General features: G+C 40.2%; 1 protein-coding gene across 14 annotated transcripts in view; it reads left to right on the top strand.

Moving 5' to 3' along the window:
- Nucleotides 1-16,976, top strand: part of ARHGEF28 (Rho guanine nucleotide exchange factor 28) — a 313,009-nt gene that overhangs the window by 266,424 nt on the left and 29,609 nt on the right. For 13 of the 14 annotated variants that reach the window (XM_082374857.1, XM_082374854.1, XM_082374847.1 and 10 more), the window contains 6 exons: nt 2-184; nt 3,587-3,718; nt 6,704-6,804; nt 9,771-9,809; nt 9,904-9,951; nt 15,348-15,833. In XM_082374857.1, coding sequence (XP_082230983.1) covers nt 2-184; nt 3,587-3,718; nt 6,704-6,804; nt 9,771-9,809; nt 9,904-9,951; nt 15,348-15,833 — 989 coding nt within the window. The remainder of the gene's footprint in view (nt 1; nt 185-3,586; nt 3,719-6,703; nt 6,805-9,770; nt 9,810-9,903; nt 9,952-15,347; nt 15,834-16,976) is intronic. The other variant, XM_082374858.1, reaches the window with a different exon arrangement.

The raw sequence follows: 16,976 nt of genomic DNA on the forward strand, positions 1-16,976 counted from the left end.
GAAATACTCAGTAACCAAGACCAACAAATTTGCACATATTTGGAAGAGAAGCTGCATATCTATGCTGAACTTGGAGAACTGAGTGGATTTGAGGATGTCCATCTAGAGCCCCACCTCCTCATTAAACCAGACCCCGGAGAGCCTCCCCAGGCAGCCTCATTATTAGCAGCAGCACTGAAAGAAGGTAAGTTGCTTCCAAAAGGATTTGGTTCAACAAATTCATAAAATGTTTATTGGGCAGCTACGATGTGCCATGTGCTACGGGCTTGGTGCTGAGGACACAGCAGAATAAGACAAAATCCTTACTCTCCAGAAACAGAGAGTCCTTACTTATTCCAGAAACAGCAACATATATTTTAAAAAAATGTCAGTTTGGTTCAAATGCTATGAAGAAAAATAAGGGTAAGTGGAATATAGAGAGTGATAGGGCTGGGAAGTTTCTATTTTTGATAGGATGACCAGGGAAGGCCTCTTTGATATAGTGATATGTGAGCAGACAAGAAGTAAGTGAGAAAGCCAAGTAGATATCTGGGGAAAGAATGTTCCAGATGTCGAGAACAGCAGGTGCAAAGGTCCTGAGGCAGGTGAGTGCCAGGCTTGTTTGAGGAACAACAAGGAGGTCAGTGCTGGTAGAGTGACGTAGGGGTGGAGAGTGGCAGGAGATGAGTCAGAGTTACCTAGGGCTCAGATTACATGGACCAGATCAAGGTAAGCACTCAGAACTTCATTCTGAGTGAGATGGGAAGCAGTACAGAGTTTTGAGTAGAGGAGTGACTTGATTTGTGTTTTAAAAGGAACCCTCTGGGTGCTGTGTGGAAAATAACAAAGTCTAGGGCATAACCGTGGGAGTTGGTGGCTAAAGGAGTGTGGAGGACAAGCTCACTGAAGGGGAAAAAGTTAGGGAGATGATAGGCCAGGGTACTGGAAGGACTGTGTTCACAGAATTGAAATTACAGAGAATTCTGACAAGAGTAGCACTGTGGGAGGTGAGAGAACTTGCACCAGGTGCCATGTCGTTTGAGGAGTCTGTAGATGAATGGCAACCAGGAGGACCAATGAGTGGTGTAATCTGGTGGCATGAACTTCAAGGGAAAAACAGGTTTAGGGAGGAAATGGGGCCAATAGTCTGGAAGTGACAATAGGGACAGAGGGTTTGGGAAGTAAAAGAGTCACCACCCGAGAGTGGCAGGGAATGCTGTCATTCAGCACATGGGTTGGTAAATTACAGACCACGGACTAAATGCGTCCCACCTCCCACCGCCTGTTTTTAGGCTGTAGTTTTATTGGAACACAGCCACAGCCCCGCTTGTTTCATATTGTCTATGGCTGCTTTCTTGCTACAGTGGCAAAGATGAATAGTTGCAACAGAGACTGTACGGCCCACAAAGCCTAAAATATTTACTGTCTGCAGAAATGTTTGCAGAAAACATATGCCAAGTTCTGCCTTAGAATCTCAGAACGCTACCTATGGAAGAGAATTTAGAAATGATCAAATCTATTGTATCTATTTCACGGTTGAAGAGACTGAGGTCTTAAGGAGGGCATAGAGGTTGTCTGAAGTGGAGTCCACTGATGGAATGAATCTCTTACTCATTTATTCATCAAATATTCATTAAGCATCTACCTACTGTGTGCACTATTGTTGGTGCCAACTAAGGAAACAGTAATGCTTTCATAAAAACTTCTAGTTGGGGAAGATAGACAATACACAAAGAAACAAGGTTATTTCAGAAAGTCACAAGAAAATAAGATAATGGGATTGGATGAGGGGAAGGCTTTGCTGTAGAGAGGTCAGGAAAGACTGCTCTGAGATTATATTTTGAGGTGAAAATTGACATATGAGAAGCCAGCTGTTTGGAGATCTGGGGGAGGACCATTCCTGGGTAGACAGAATGTGAGTACATAGCCCCTGCATCTGGAATGGGCTTGGCATGTTCAGTGAAAGAAGGAAGGCAGGGTGACAGGAGGCAGAGGAGGCTGCTATGGGTGGGCAGGGACCAGATCTTTGTAGATCGTGGTTTAAAAAAAAAAGAGAGAGAGAGACATTTTATTCCAAAATCAGTGGAAAGTTAGTTGTTGGAAGCTTTTAATCATGGGTGTAGCATGATCTTATTTATATCTTGAAAAGAATGAGGGTTGCTGAATGGAAAACAAGATCGGAAGGAGACTAGTTTGCCTGGAGACTGTTAGGAAGTGGTTACAGAGGCTGAGATGAGAGAGGCTGGGGCCTCGGTCTAGACCAGGACTTTTGGCAATGCAAGTAGAGAGAAGTGGGCAGAGGCAAGGCAGATTTTAGAAATAAAGCCAGAACAACTTCCAAATGGGTTGACACAACCCAGGACCCTCTCATCGTCCCTGACGATGTCTTTATCAAATAAGTCGCGCACTCTCAATTTTAGCCTGTGCTGCTGGGCATTTTGTGATGCTCTGATACCTGGATGGCAGAACTTGGCACTGATCGTGTGCTGCCCTGTAGTAGAGTTAGTTGTGTGTGTCTCTTTCCTTCTGTAGTCTGCAAACTCTCCTTATTAGTTAGCAGACGCCCAGTGGCCCCCAGAACAGAGTAGGTGCTCAATGAGTAGTTGCTAAATTGAATCACTGGACAGAGGGTTTTAGAAATATTTGTAGAGTCCTCAGAATTATACTATCCTACGAGCTAGTTGCAAATTTTTAATCGTAAATAAGAACTTGACTTTCTTGGTGTGGCGTTTCCCAGTCTTACCAGATCCTAAGAGTAGCCACTGGTGCTTGTTTAAAATTCAAATCCCCTGTTTTCTCCTCTGGAGAATCTGATCCAGTAGGTCTAGGGTGAAGATTGGGAATCCGTATGTTATTTAAGGCACATTTGGGGAAATACTCTTTTGAAGAATAACTAATATTTCTGAGTAGCAAGTTTTGAAATCCTAATGCCTGGGGACTTCCCTGGTGGTCCAGTGGTTAAGACTGCCCTCCCAGTGCAGGGGGCCCGGGTTCAATCCCTGGTCAGGGAACTAGATCCCACATACCGCAACTAAGAGTTCGCATGCTGCAACTAAAGATCCTGCACGCGGCAAGGAAGATCCTGCGTGCCGGAACTAAGACCCGGTGCAGCTAAATAAATAAATAAATAATAAAAAATAAAATCTTAATGCCTAATATCATATTTAAATTAATTGATTTCAGGAAGTTTTTTTAGCATACTAATTTACTGGAAGTTGCATTTGAGTTATTTTTATACTGTTTGTTTTTTCATTGAATTAATTATCTATCATAAAGTTATGCTAAAAGTATTGGTCTAGGTTGTGGGTTGGTAAACTTTTTCTGTATAGGGCCAGATAGTAAATATTTTAGGTTCTGCAGGCCATATACAGTTTGGGGAACACAGTCTTCTTTGCGCATGTGTGTGTATTTTAACAATGCTTGAAAAAGGTAAAAGCCATTTTTAGCTCCTGGGCCATATGAAAACAGATGTAGATCAAATAGTTTGCCAACCCCTGAACTATGTATATGTATGTATGTGTGTATATATATATATATATATATATATATATACACACGCACACATACATATTTTATAATTTACTTTTGTTTTCCTCCTTCTCCTTAGCCGAGAGCCTGCAGGTTGCAGTGAAGGCCTCCCAGATGAGCGATGCGTGTCAGTCACCCAAGGAAGGTTGTGGAGAACCTGCTTTGCAGGATGTGTTCAGTTCTCGGGACGCACCCGGATCGCCTACTGCTTGTAAGTGAGCATGTAGCCTTTGCAGTGAGCCTGGGCACAGTCCCTGGAGCATATAGTGGGCACATAAAATGAAGGCAGTGACTCTGTCCTGATTTGAAGGGTAGTTAGGGTATTCTTTTGAAAAGAACCTGAGAATAAATATGCTAGCCTCCTTTACCTATAGAAGTGACACTGGTGTTCCAAGGACAAGGACTTAAAGAATAGTTTGTAGGTTATACTGCCATTGCCCAGGGAAGCTGTGTTCTTTGTCCAAACCCTACCCTGCCTTGTATTTGCTATGACTTACTGAATACAGTCTTGAAAGATCTTTTACACTTTTTGGTTTTTTGGAAAAGGGTCCCTGCAGTTCATTAAAGAGTAAGTCCTTTACCTTAATTTCATATCGTCAACTCAGAAAACATAACTCAGAAAACTAGAATCTAATGCATATATGCACACATGCACATGCACAGACACAGAGACAGACAGACACACACACACATGAGGTTTGGTGTTGGGGTTAAAGGCAGAAATGCCGGAAGATTCTTGATCACTGTTGTCATACACCTTAGTTGAGGTCAGAATTCATTTATTAAACAATGTTTCAGTAGATTTTAAATACAGAAAAATAGAATGTGGTGAATCGATTTAGGTAATTTCTCAGAACCGAATTATATGTATAGTTGTGAGCTAATTATTTAGTTCCCTAGAGGTTTCTGAGATAGGACCATAAAGGATATAGTTTTCATTATGTCCTGGTGATTAAAAACCTTACTTCCACCCGGTCTTCTGTGCACAAGATAAAATGTCTTTAGTAGCTAGAGATTGGAGGATTAAATTGTCTTAGAATTTCTTTAACAGCATCCCTTGGTTAATTAAGATACATGGAAGCAGTATAGCTTTAAAATTCTATACATTCTTTTTTTAAACCAGAGCTAATAATTATTCTTAAGTTCTACTTTATCTAATCCTGGGTTTCTATTTTCAGAATGTGCACATGTGTTTTTCATTTCGACACAGCCCAGATTTGTCAGGGGAGTTGTACTGCCCCAGGTGATTTCCTTTTTAAAGAAGAGCCTCATTATCCCGTTGAGGAAGTTCTAGCTAAAAATACGTGCAGTGATCTGCCACTGTCAGCCTCAGCCCGGGGACAGCTGGACAGGCTCCGCTCAGCTCCTGCAGCTGCTCAGAGCACGGGCCGCACCTACCTCCTGTCCGACCAGGCAGTGGAGGCTCTCCCTGTCTGTATCCACATCTCCCCTGACATCTGCTAGAACCATCGAGAGGCTGTTTACAGTGGCCTGAAGTCAGGGTTCACGTAGAGGAGGGGCAGGTTGGTGGGGTCTTGTACTGGTTTAGTCTTGTGCTGGGGTGTAGTGCTGGGCTGGATTGGAACACGGTGCTACAAGAGTTTGATTCTCTTTATAGAGTTGATGAGGGTGAAAAGCACTGTCCTGAACGAAGGTCTGTAACTGGATGGTTTGGTTCTATGATTGACTTCGAGGACTGGGTCCTTCTAAGTCAGGCCCCTGTCAGTCTGAGCTTACAGACCAAGCAAGGCCCTCTATTTTTAGTCCTTGAAATACCTAATCAGGTGGACAGGTATAATCTACTTCCTGTGAAATGATGAAATTCTGAAATAGGACACAGGAGCAGAGGGACCCGATCCATCCCACTCTGCTGCCTTCGTTTGGCTCACCAGCAGCTTCCTTTCCCATCTGATGGTCCTCCTATCTATTGGGGGGAAGAGAGAATGGCTAATTCTCTGGTAGTGCTTTTGGCATCTCTCTAAGAGTTAAGAATAGTACCCAAGAGTCCAACTGTTTTTTGAGTGACAGAAAAATCTCTATAAAATGTTTGTTCGCTATAGTGAAAAAGTGTTGACTAGCTTGGGCAAAATGAACTTAATTTTTAGTTGATATAATTTGGAGCTATTTCGGCTTAAACAAAAACGTCTTTGTAATAAAAGAGACCTTTGGAATCTCAGAGGACTGTCATTTCCCAAAGACCAACGTGTTTTCTAATTAATTTAAATAAAGAAAAAAAAAGTATTTCCTTCATCAGTAATGAAGTTTCAAGATAGCACTGTCATAAAGCGAATATCTATTTCACCAGGGTCCTGATTGGACATGGTTCCAATGAGGCTCTGTGTGTGAAAGGGCTTTGGAAAGTCTAGTTTTAATATGTGCAAGGTGAGCATGGTATAAATTTTAACTGAGTTCACGTGGGTAAAGAAATAAAATCCCACCAATGGAGATTTAATGGATGGCGTGAAATCTGTATTTGGTACTTAAACATATCTCTGGACTAGAAATATGTCTGTGTTTTCATATGTTAAATATACAGTATTTACAGTATTTGTGAATTTACAGCATAAGTAAGAATTGTGAGGGAAAAAACACACTTGGAAATTATTTTAAAAATTAAGTTATTTGGAGATGAGGACAGCTTCTCAGTTTGTATGACTCTGAGCTCATAAAGTATTAGCCGTCTTCACCTGCTTAGAAAGATGTTTCATTCCTGCCATTGGATGCCTCCCTTCTAACCTTGTTTACGGTCTGCTGCTCTTGTACCGGCCCTAAGGGAGCCTTTCCCAGACCTGTCTCCTTAGACCTGGCCTGCCAGCCCTTGATTTTCTTCTATGGTGCCTGTTTTCAATTTAACCCTCCCCAGGCGGCTTTTCCTATTAAGTGAAAGTGAGATGCAGAATCCTACCCTTTTGGTACCACAAACATCTCTCCGCTAGAAAGAAAGAAAAGTAAAAAGATGGGTGACAATGGATGCTGTGGGTCAGTTTGGCATCTACTAGTGTGTAAGCTCCCTGGGGGCAGGGACTCTGCACTTTGCTCTGTACTTTTTTAGCACCTCTTATATGAATATTCTATACATGTGATGTTGTGATGTTTCTTATCTTGGAATATGTGTCAGCTGAGTACAAAGAACCCAGTCTACTGGCTGATGTTTGATGATGTCCTTTTTGTTTCTGTCTCAATGGCGTGCTTCCAGCACTAGTCACAGAAGGGACAGGAGGAAGAGGCTGTTGGGATGTGGATCCTGGGACCCAGGGTGTGGGAACCGACCTGGCGGTCTCTGATGCGGGGGAGAAGGTATTGTGAACTGATTTGTTAGTAAACAGCACCGGTTACTTTGTGTAATAAAACCTCAGCTCCTGGTGTGTCCACGGCAGTGAATAGTCCGCAAGTGTTTTCCTGCATTGTTCTCAATTTCAGTATTCGTACTTAAACTTTCCAACTTTTTTCTTCTTAAAATGTTCTTGCTTTTCTGATATCGTGTAGGTGTAAACCAAGAAACAAATGAAAAGTTATTAAAAAGATTTAAAACTCAAATGTTTATTTGTGTGTCTGCGCTTTTGCTTCTGGTCTCACTTTCCGCCCTGCAAACCTCGAGCTTTTCACCCACTACATATAGTAACTCTTGGCTGAGAGGTGGTCCTGGGCACCCAGACCCTTAGGCAACCAAGTGGTGCTAAAGTGGCAGAAACAATTTTGACTTTGGAGTATTCTGGCTTCTTCACTTTCTTTTACCTTCCTCTCCTTTACGATTGTTTTCCTGTCAGCACCCCTGTTGTCACCTGCCTTTTTGTGATTGATAGACTTGTAATCAACCTAACCAATTTCTGCTCTGGGGCAAAGTGATTCCAAACGCCTCTTCTTTTTTTTACGTACTATACACATAGGTTATAACACACTCTTTTAAACATTAAATGCATGAAATTTTCTATTAACATCAAATGAAACTGAGATGTCAGAGAGAGAGAGGGAATAAGAATACGATTCCGGGAAGTGGCTAGTGGGCCTTCCCAGGATTATCTGGGGCTCAAGAGTTTAACTTTATCTAAAATCGAATTAGGCACATTACCAGATACCACTGTGTGTTAATGTGGGAGGATGACATCTGTCAGATCTTTATGTAATGTTTTGTATATCATATATATTTTTGTATATATTACATATGACTGAGAAACCAAAGATATTTTAAGAGCCATAGAAAAGATGGCTGTGATTTAGTGTTTTTTTTAAACTTCATAGGCCAAAATGAAAATAGCCGTTAAGAGTTTACTCCACTTACTCTGACTGTGAGCTTTCTAACTTATTTCTTCTTAAAACATTCCTGCTTTTCCATCCTTTTCAGGGCAGACTTCACTTTCAAGTCTGTAGCTTCCAGCTGCTTTTATGTTACTAGAGGGGGGAATTTGGGGGAGGGTTGAGTAGGAACAGCTTTCTCTTGAATGGAAAGCTAAGGTGGCTCCCACCCCTAAAGCCCTCCCCTTCCATGATTCAGTGACAGGTAAGAGGTTAAGTGTTCAGGGTCCTCTTTGGATGAACCTACCTGGAAAATGTTGCCATTCATAAGGCATTTTGAGAAACGAAATGAACTGACATACAGGGCAGGATCATTTGCAATCACACTTTAAAGAAGCAAAGCATATGATGGGTATTTTGTAATTATCTTTCTTAATATGGTAAGGTTAAAAAAAAAAAAAAAAGAAAGCATTTCTGAAAGGATTTTTCAAAATTACTGATTTCGTAACCCAAACGGCAAAATATCCCGTGTGTAAAGCACCTACTGCAGCTATGCACATTCACCACAAGGTGGCAGACGAACTCCATTAAAAAGGTGTTCAAAATTCCTGCCTGGTATCAAACCAAGTGGATCTTGGGAATAAGTAACTACATGTAGCACAGTCCAGCTCATTTCTATGTTTCTTATGTGTGTAGAATATAAAAATTATATCCCATACAATCTTTTTATTACAAAAGCAGTGGAATGTGGAGCAAGGACAGAACCAGAAGAGCAGAGAGAACTCCAGAACTCACTACAGAACAGGGGTTCTCAGCCCCGGTTATCTTCCTGAGGGTTGGGCGCAGATCTAATGACTGAACTTCGTCTCCTTTCCCATCGTTTGTCCTTCCCCTGTTGGAGGTGCTGCTTAGTAATGACGTCTTTCGTGGGCAGTGTCGGGGACGGGTGAGGGGCGGGAAGAAAAGACCTGGCTAGCTTATCATGGCCTCATCAGCCTGAACTAACTGAACTCAACAAGTCTCAGGTTACCTGAGAACCGTTTCCTGAGGTTTCCATTTAAAGCTGCTCAGACAAGACCACAAGTGGCGTGCAGGAGACTGTAGGAGGACAGGGAATCTGATGATCCCCATAGCGTGAGGTGTGGAGGGCCTAGTGGCTCCTCACTTTTTATCTATAGAATGGAGTGTGCGTGTCCATTACACGCCAGGCAGCGTTTTTAGGTTTGCAGGTACAGTACTGAATACACAGATGAAATCTTGCTACTCGTTGGCTTACATCCTGATGAGAGAAAAGGGACAACAAACAAATAGACAGATGTTGAATTCTGAAAACTGGAAACCCTCACTATCCACATGTGCCCCCAATGTGTGCAGTGGAGAGGCAATGAGTGAGGTAGAGATGCATCCCCCGGGAGCACATGGTCTCCTGTGGCCTCGTTCAAGGCCTCTGCTGACAGGGCTTCTGCTAAGGCGCTCATGCATGGGCCCAGTGAGCTCTGAGAGGGAGGACCTGGAGCTGGCCAGCGGAGCGCTCTCCTTTGGGCTGCCTCTGGGTCTGGTTTCTCCTCCCAACCACTGTCTATTGTGGCTTTGTAAATCTCAAAGTGAGTTAGAGACCAGGCATGATGATCGCTAGCTTCCAAATCTGGCCTCCAGGATGGAAGCTGGGCCCAGGAGACAAATTCAGCCTGGGCGCAGAGAGCTCCATTTACAAGACGGTTTGCACGAGGTAAACATTGTCACTTAGAGCCTGCAGCGCTCCTTGACCATCTTCCCTGGGTGTTTCAAGGGATGGCTGGGTGGAAAGTTGCCATGCATCTCAGGTACCAAGTCTGCACAGAGGGGGTTCTATTTCATCAAGTGGTGGTTTAATTCTACAGGCTTTGATTTCTGGGAGGAAACAGTCACTATGGAAGAGTTTAGAGAGAGAGAGAGAAGTGATTTCCCTGAGGTCATATACTGTGGAACACTACAGTGCAGCTTTTCAAGAGTAGAGTGTGTTCATTTTCTTATGTTTTTATGTATTTTAGGTGGAATATAGAAGTTTCCCAAGTTCTTCACAGTCAGAGGTGAGCTCTGCATACCTTAAATATGTCACCATCCTTTGTTTGTGGATAATGAATGCTTTTTCAAAAATTTGACACTCACAATCTTATTTTTCAGATTATACAAGCGATACAGAATTTAACCCGTCTCTTATATAGCCTTCAGGTAACTATGCTTTGACCCTGTGAATGTTTCTCTTCATGCAATTCACTTTATTCGATGAGTCCTGGACTTTAAAAATTAGAACATTTGAGAGGTAGTGAATGATCTTAAAAGAACACCAAGCCTCACCCCAAGTGTAACTCAGCTAGATGCTTTGAACTTCACCTGGTTTTGTAATCACGAGGCATCATCACTACTACAGTTTATACCATTCTTCTCTGAAACCATAAAACAGTTCATATCTTTAAAAAATATTGATGAGTATGATCTGGCTTGAAGTTTACAATGAATCTCTTTCTTAGGTGAGTATAGCATGACTTCACATTTTCTGGTGAAAACTTAAATTCACACCTAAACCTTTTTCACTTCCACATGTGGCCTTAGGCCTTTGGGGCAGTTAAATAATTCATATGCTCTTTCATTGTTTTCTTGGTTCATCCACCTAACATTTATTGAGTTCCCTCTCTGGGCCTGGCACCGTGATGAGGGCCAAGCACACAAGGGCAAGTGGTCCACAAAGTCTACCATCAGACGGCTCACTGTCCAGGAAAGACAGGCATTGTGAAAATGAGAACTCTAAGGCTGGATGATCCCTTAGGTCGTGCACAAGAAAGGCTGAATACATCCAGTTGCTTAATTTGTGAGTTAAAAAACATTTTAAAACAATGTGAAAGCAATGTTTATAGACAAATTTATAGAAAATCTTGATACAGGTAAATAAAGTAAAATGACTTGTGATTTTATGAGAGAATTACTGTTGTCATGGGGGTATGTATCCCTCTAGTTTTTTGAATCATTTTATACATACTCTTGGAACCTGTACCTTCCTATGTCATCACTTGTCTCTATAGCACGAATTTTAATGGTTGAATAATATTCAGGTCTATAGAATTTATCCATTCCTCATAGTTTATACTTTTGTGTTAATAACAGTCTAGCACACATCCTTGTGCACTGATCTCTTTGAACATATGTGAGTGTTTCCTTAGGATAAATTACTGAAATTATTTTTTGAGGTTTTTGATAGACATTGCCAAAATAATCAGCACCCCTCTCTACTTGTCCTCAATTTGAAAATAGGTCAAGTTAGCTCATGATCTTAATTTGCATTTTTTTGGTTACTACTGAAATTAAACGTTTTTCCCCACTGGTTTATTGTCATTCATATTTCATATCTTATACCTGTTTAATATTAAAAGAAAATAAGGAAAATAAAAGTCTGATTTTAAGTGGTTTTTTTTTAGATTATAACACATTTCTCTTTATAATAAAAGCAAACAGAAAATCAGTTAGGATACAGTGGAATAACAGGAAGAGTGAACTTGACCTAATTAACATGCATAAAATAATACACACAAAAACTGAATAATACACATTCTTTTTAAGTACACCTGGAACATTTCAAAAATTTACCATATTATGGACCACAAAGTAAGGTTCTACAAATTTCAAGCAACTAAAATCATACAAAGTATATTCTAGGGTCACAGTGCAATTAATTTAGAAACCAGTATCAAATATTCTACTGGAATATCCCTGTTGATTTAGAAATTAAGAAAATATATGCTTAAGTAAATCAGGACTCAATGAAGAGAATATATTGAAGATTATAAAATAGTTTTATCTGAAGGATAATAAAATTACTAAGTATCAAAGTATGTAGGATACAGTTAGAGTCATGCTTAGAGAAAATTTAGAGCTTTAAAAAGCACATATTCAAAAAGAAGAAAAGCTAAAAGTCAATGAGTTATGCATCTATCTCAAAAAGGTAAAAAACAACAAAATAAAATCCAAAGAAAGTAGAGGGAAGGAAAAAAATAAAGTTAGCATAAATTATATAGAAAATAAATAATAGAGAAGATCAATAAAATTCAGATATTGTTTCTTTTAGGATATTAGTAAAATTTTTAAAACCTCATATTGATGCTAATGAGAAAAAAAGAAAAAGGCATGAAAAAATCATTGTCAGCAAGAAAAAGGGGACATGGACTAGATTACGTAGACCTGGAAAAGTTTACAATAGGGTAATATGGACAACTTTTTGCCAATTTGAAAATGTTGAAGTAATGGAAATTTCTATTTGAAAATAGGTCAAGTTAGCTCATGATCTTAGTTTGCATTTTTTTGGTTACTACTGAAATTAAACTTTTTTCCCCACTGGTTTATTGTCATTCATATTTCATATCTTATACCTATTGAATATTAAAAGAAAATAAGGAAAATAAAAGTCTGATTTTAAGTTTTCACCAGAAAAAAATATCATGCTACATTTGCTGTTTTCTTATTAATACTTTACATCAAGACTTCTTTTATGTTCTATTGATCATCTTCCTATTCTTGATCTAGTACCACTATCTTAATTACTAAAGTTTTGGATTACATTTGCATGCATGACAGTCTCCTCTTATTATTTTCCATGTTTGTCTGTATGTTCTTTCATAAGAGCTTTTGAATCACTCTGATAAATTTCTTAATCTTCTACTGAGACAGTTAAATTAAAATATTACTATATTTATGAATTAAATTGGGGAGAATTGACACTTTTGCAATAATTGGTTCTCTTGTCTGAGAACATGTTATTTTATGTTCTGCTGGAAAGCTTTGTAACTGTCTTCATGTAGGTACTTTTTTTTCTGCTAAGTTTATTCCTGGATATTTTTGTCTCTTTGTTCCTATTGTGAATGGAATTTTTTTTTTTTTCATTCTGTTTCCCCAATGTTGGTTGCTGGTATAAATACAGGTATTGGTTTTTTATATATTTTTTAACTGGCCAACTCATTGAATTTTTGTTTTTTTGTTTTAATAGTTTTTCTGTTGATTCTTTGGAGTATTCCAAGTAGAAAGTAAAAAATTGAAAGTAGTGGTATTTTGGCAACTCTTCAATAATTATATCAATTTCATTTTCTTGGCTTACTGCTTTGGCTAGAAATTCTGAAATGTTTTAAATAATAGTGGCGATAGTAAGCATCCTTGTCTTATTCAAGATTTAGTGGGAATGCCTTTAGTGTCTTATATTAGATATGCTGGTCTGGGGTAGATGTTCTTAGAGATTAATTTCTCATGTAAAACAAATATTCTTTCTTTTAAACTTTAACCGAGAAGGGGTATAGTTTGCATGCAGTTCATTAACTTTTGGGAGATGAAAACATTGAGTGTCCCAGCTTGTGTTGCCTGATGAAAACACTCACAAGGTCATATCTCCTCTTTTCAACCTTGAATGCAGCCCTCTGTGGATTCAAGGTTCAGAAAAGCTGGATGACCTAAATGACCTAGTTTTTGCAACACTGAAGCAAATACCAAATTCTATAGTGGGTTCTCTTAACCAAAGCTTTTGAGCTGGTCTAAGGATATGGGCTCTCAAAGATTTCTGTTCATGGTACAGTCATCTCTTTTGAAGCTGAATGTTTTATGCATGATTAAAGTTTTTACAAAGGATTTTTGAATCGGATGAAAATGAAATTTGATCCTATGTTAGAAGAATAGAGTTAGAGATGAGGTATAGGCAAGGCAGAAAGGAAAGGACACAGTTCAGCTGTGAAAAATTGAGAGGGAATATACATGTATAACTGAATCACTTTGCTGTACAGCAGAAATTAACACAACATTGTAAATCAACTATACTTCAATATAATTAAAAAAAGAAAAGGAGAGAGAGTGAATTGGGAATTTTCCTAAACTTGGAAAGCAAGTGTTATTCTCTGTCCTAAATGTAAATGCAAGCTTTAAATGTGAAGATGAATATCCAATCTTCAAATTTCACCTCTCTGCTACAGAAGGGAGTAGTCTTATCCCAAATGTTAAATATATATGAAGAATACTTCATGGTAGCATTTAATTAAGCTAATTGTAATCCTTACATGAGAGTTACCATTGCCTATAGCAGTTTTGGCATATAAAATGTTGGAGTTTTTGTTTGTTTGCTTTACTCTGATGATGCCCTTAGGATTTGTTAGAATTAAGTGGTGATGTGCAGTCTACAGTTTGCTTTAGCCAGGTCAGCAGAGTCCTGAATGGCTTATTATTTCATATTTAAATATCAAAGTTATTAGTACCTATTCTCAATGGTATCATTGTTTTCTTTATAATAACTGCTAAAAGACATTAATCAAATATTCATGTGAATTTGAAATTTTTGGAATTGATTTTCAAATCTAAAAACATGAAGTTTATTTCAAACGGCCCCATTGAATACATTTTTGAGTCTTACTCCAAGACAAATACCAATTTAAAATATACCTTAGTTCTTTAACCTTCAAAAGCGTGGGAAAGTGCTGAGTTAACAAATAGCTAATGGTCACATCCCCATCTTCCCAGCATCTGTTACATGGACAGCTTTTTAAATTTTTGGGAAAGAAAAATGAGAATTTATCCCTAGGAGAGTAATAATTTCTCATAACGAGTCACAACATACACACACATACCCAATATGTGGCCATTTTCAATTTGTCCCTTTTCTGTTTCTTTGTGCTTTCATTGGGGACTTTTAAAATTAAAAGCTTCCAGGGGCATTTACAGATAATTTTTTGTTTTGTTTTGTGGAATCCTTCCAAAACTTGGCAGTTATTTCCTGTGATACTGCCAAACTTTTCATAGGCAGATGCCGTAACTCAAAATGGTTTTTTAATCTGGTTGGTAATGTCCTCTGGGTTTTAGAGTATCTGTGTCCCTGGTTGGTAATGTCCTCTGGGTTTTAGAGTATCTACGTCCCCTGAAGCAGTCCAGCCTCCTTTTAGCACTCCATTAAACAAATGAATTTCAGCTTAGTGTTTTGTGCATGACCTTCCTGCTATAATACAAAGAAATAACAGTAATGAGACTAGCTTTACCATTTATACATCATCTCCTAAATATGATATTAACTGCTATTCTCGGGCATTATATTATAAAAAAGGTTATTTAGCAAAGCTTCCAAGTGGTTGACTTTTATTTTCATGTCTTCATGTATGTCATATAGCTTAAGTAATTTCTGGTTTGAGACTCAAAGGGTACTACCAGATTTATATAGATTCTTAAATTCTCCTGAATTACTGACTGTCAAGACCTCAGAAAGAGAATGAGGCATAGCACAGGAATGCAGAGTCCTGTGAATTTAGGTCCTGAATTCTTATTTAGAACACTTGCTTAAATATTATCCAACAACCAGCAGCAAACCGCATTTCCAAAAGAGGGGATGAGTATTGCTTCTGTGCTTTATTTCTTTTGTGTATAAATTCCAGGCCATACCACTAAGGAAATGCAGACCAGCCTATTTGAAGTGCCAAGGTCAGTCTCAGGAGGTAACTTAGAACAAGGACAGAAATATTCAGAGAAAATACTTTGGTCATGCTTTTGAGGTGGTTCCAACCCAAGGTGCACACGGTATGGACGCCTTTGCTTTTTTCTGCCCTCTGCTCGGACAGGCCGCCTTGACCGTTCAGGATAGCCACATTGAGATCCACAGGCTGGCTCTCCAGCAGCAGGAGGGCCCGTCCCCCGGCCCCTCTTTCCGAGGCAGCCCCTTTCAGGACCAGGAGAAGCACCGAGGCCTGGAGAAGCGGCGGGAGGAGCTGGCCAACCTCCACAAGCTGCAGCATCAGTTCCAGCAGGACCAGCAGCGCTGGCGCCGCAGGTGCGACCAGCAGCAGCGAGAGCAGGAGGCCAAGGCCAGCCGGCTGCAGGAGCGCGAGAGGGAGTGCCAGGTGCAGGAGGAGCTGCTGCTGAGGAGCCGGGGGGAGCTGGACCTGCAGCTCCAGGAGTACCAGCAGAGCCTGGAGCGGCTGCGGGAGGGCCAGCGCCTGGTGGAGAGGGAGAGGGAGAGGATGCGGGCCCAGAAGAGCCTGCTGCGTGGCTGGAAGCACAGTCGGCAGAGGAGCCTTCCCGCAGCGTTGCCTCGAGGAGGCGTGGAGGTACGGGTCTCCCTGTGCTGGCGGAGGCAGCGTGTGAGACGGCTGTGGTCGTGGTGGTTCTGGAGCCACTGACCACACGTCTGTCTTTTTCGCTGCTTGTGTGAGAGCTCACAAGAGTTACTCGGTGTGTAGGTAACAAAAGCTGGGACCCTTTAGAGGCAATACATATGCACCTTGACTTGAAGTATGGACACGTGAAAGGTCTGGGTGCTGCTGGATCAGGGGTTCATTGTACTCTGAGACCCCCTTACCCGAGGGAAGAAATACAGAATAGAGTTGTACCAGTGAGGCGAGCTTTACCCTGGAGGCACACTCACCGTGAGCATGCTGTAGTTCAAGCTCCCCTGTATATGCTCCAGTCTTCAGAGCTCTGTATAGATTTACCTTTCAGCAGATCAGTTAAGCTATTAATGTTCGTAGGTACTGAATTGAACAAGTACACTACTATTCCGTTATTCCAAGCTTATTCTCTTTTTGTAAATTTGACCTCATAAATTCAAAATCCATTTCACTAATGACAGTTAACATAAGTAGTATACTAATTGATCTTTGAGCAGGATAAAACCTTTCAAAAAGTTCCGTGTTTCATTTTGCACCCACTCTAACCATGCTTGACAATTCCATTTGTTCCAAGAGTTTACTTTTCTGTACTATGTGCACATAGATACTTTTTATTTTTTTTATATACTTTTTATATCTTTATTGGAATATAATTGCTTTACAAAGTTGTGTTCGTTTCTGTTGTACAATACAGTGAATCAGCTATAAGTATACATATATCCCCATATCCCCTCCCTCTTGAGCCTCCCTCCCATCCTCCCTATCCCACCCCTCTAGGTGGTCACAAAGCACCGAGCTGATCTCCCTGTGCTATGCAGCTGCTTCCCACTAGCTAGCTATTTTACATTTGGTAGTGTATATATGTCAGTGCTACTCTCTCACTTTGTCCCAGCTTACCCTTCCTCCTCCCTGTGTCCTCAAGTCCGTTCTCTACGTCTGTGTCTTTATTCCTATCCTGCTGCTAGGTTCATCATTACTGTTTTTTTAGATTCCATATATGTGTGTTAACATACAGTATTTGTTTTTCTCTTTCTGACTTACTTCACTCTGTATGACAGACTCTAGGTCCATCCACCTCACTAC

Source organism: Balaenoptera borealis, assembly GCF_965194805.1.
Source record: "Balaenoptera borealis genome assembly, chromosome: 2".
NCBI classification, from domain to species: domain Eukaryota; kingdom Metazoa; phylum Chordata; class Mammalia; order Artiodactyla; family Balaenopteridae; genus Balaenoptera; species Balaenoptera borealis.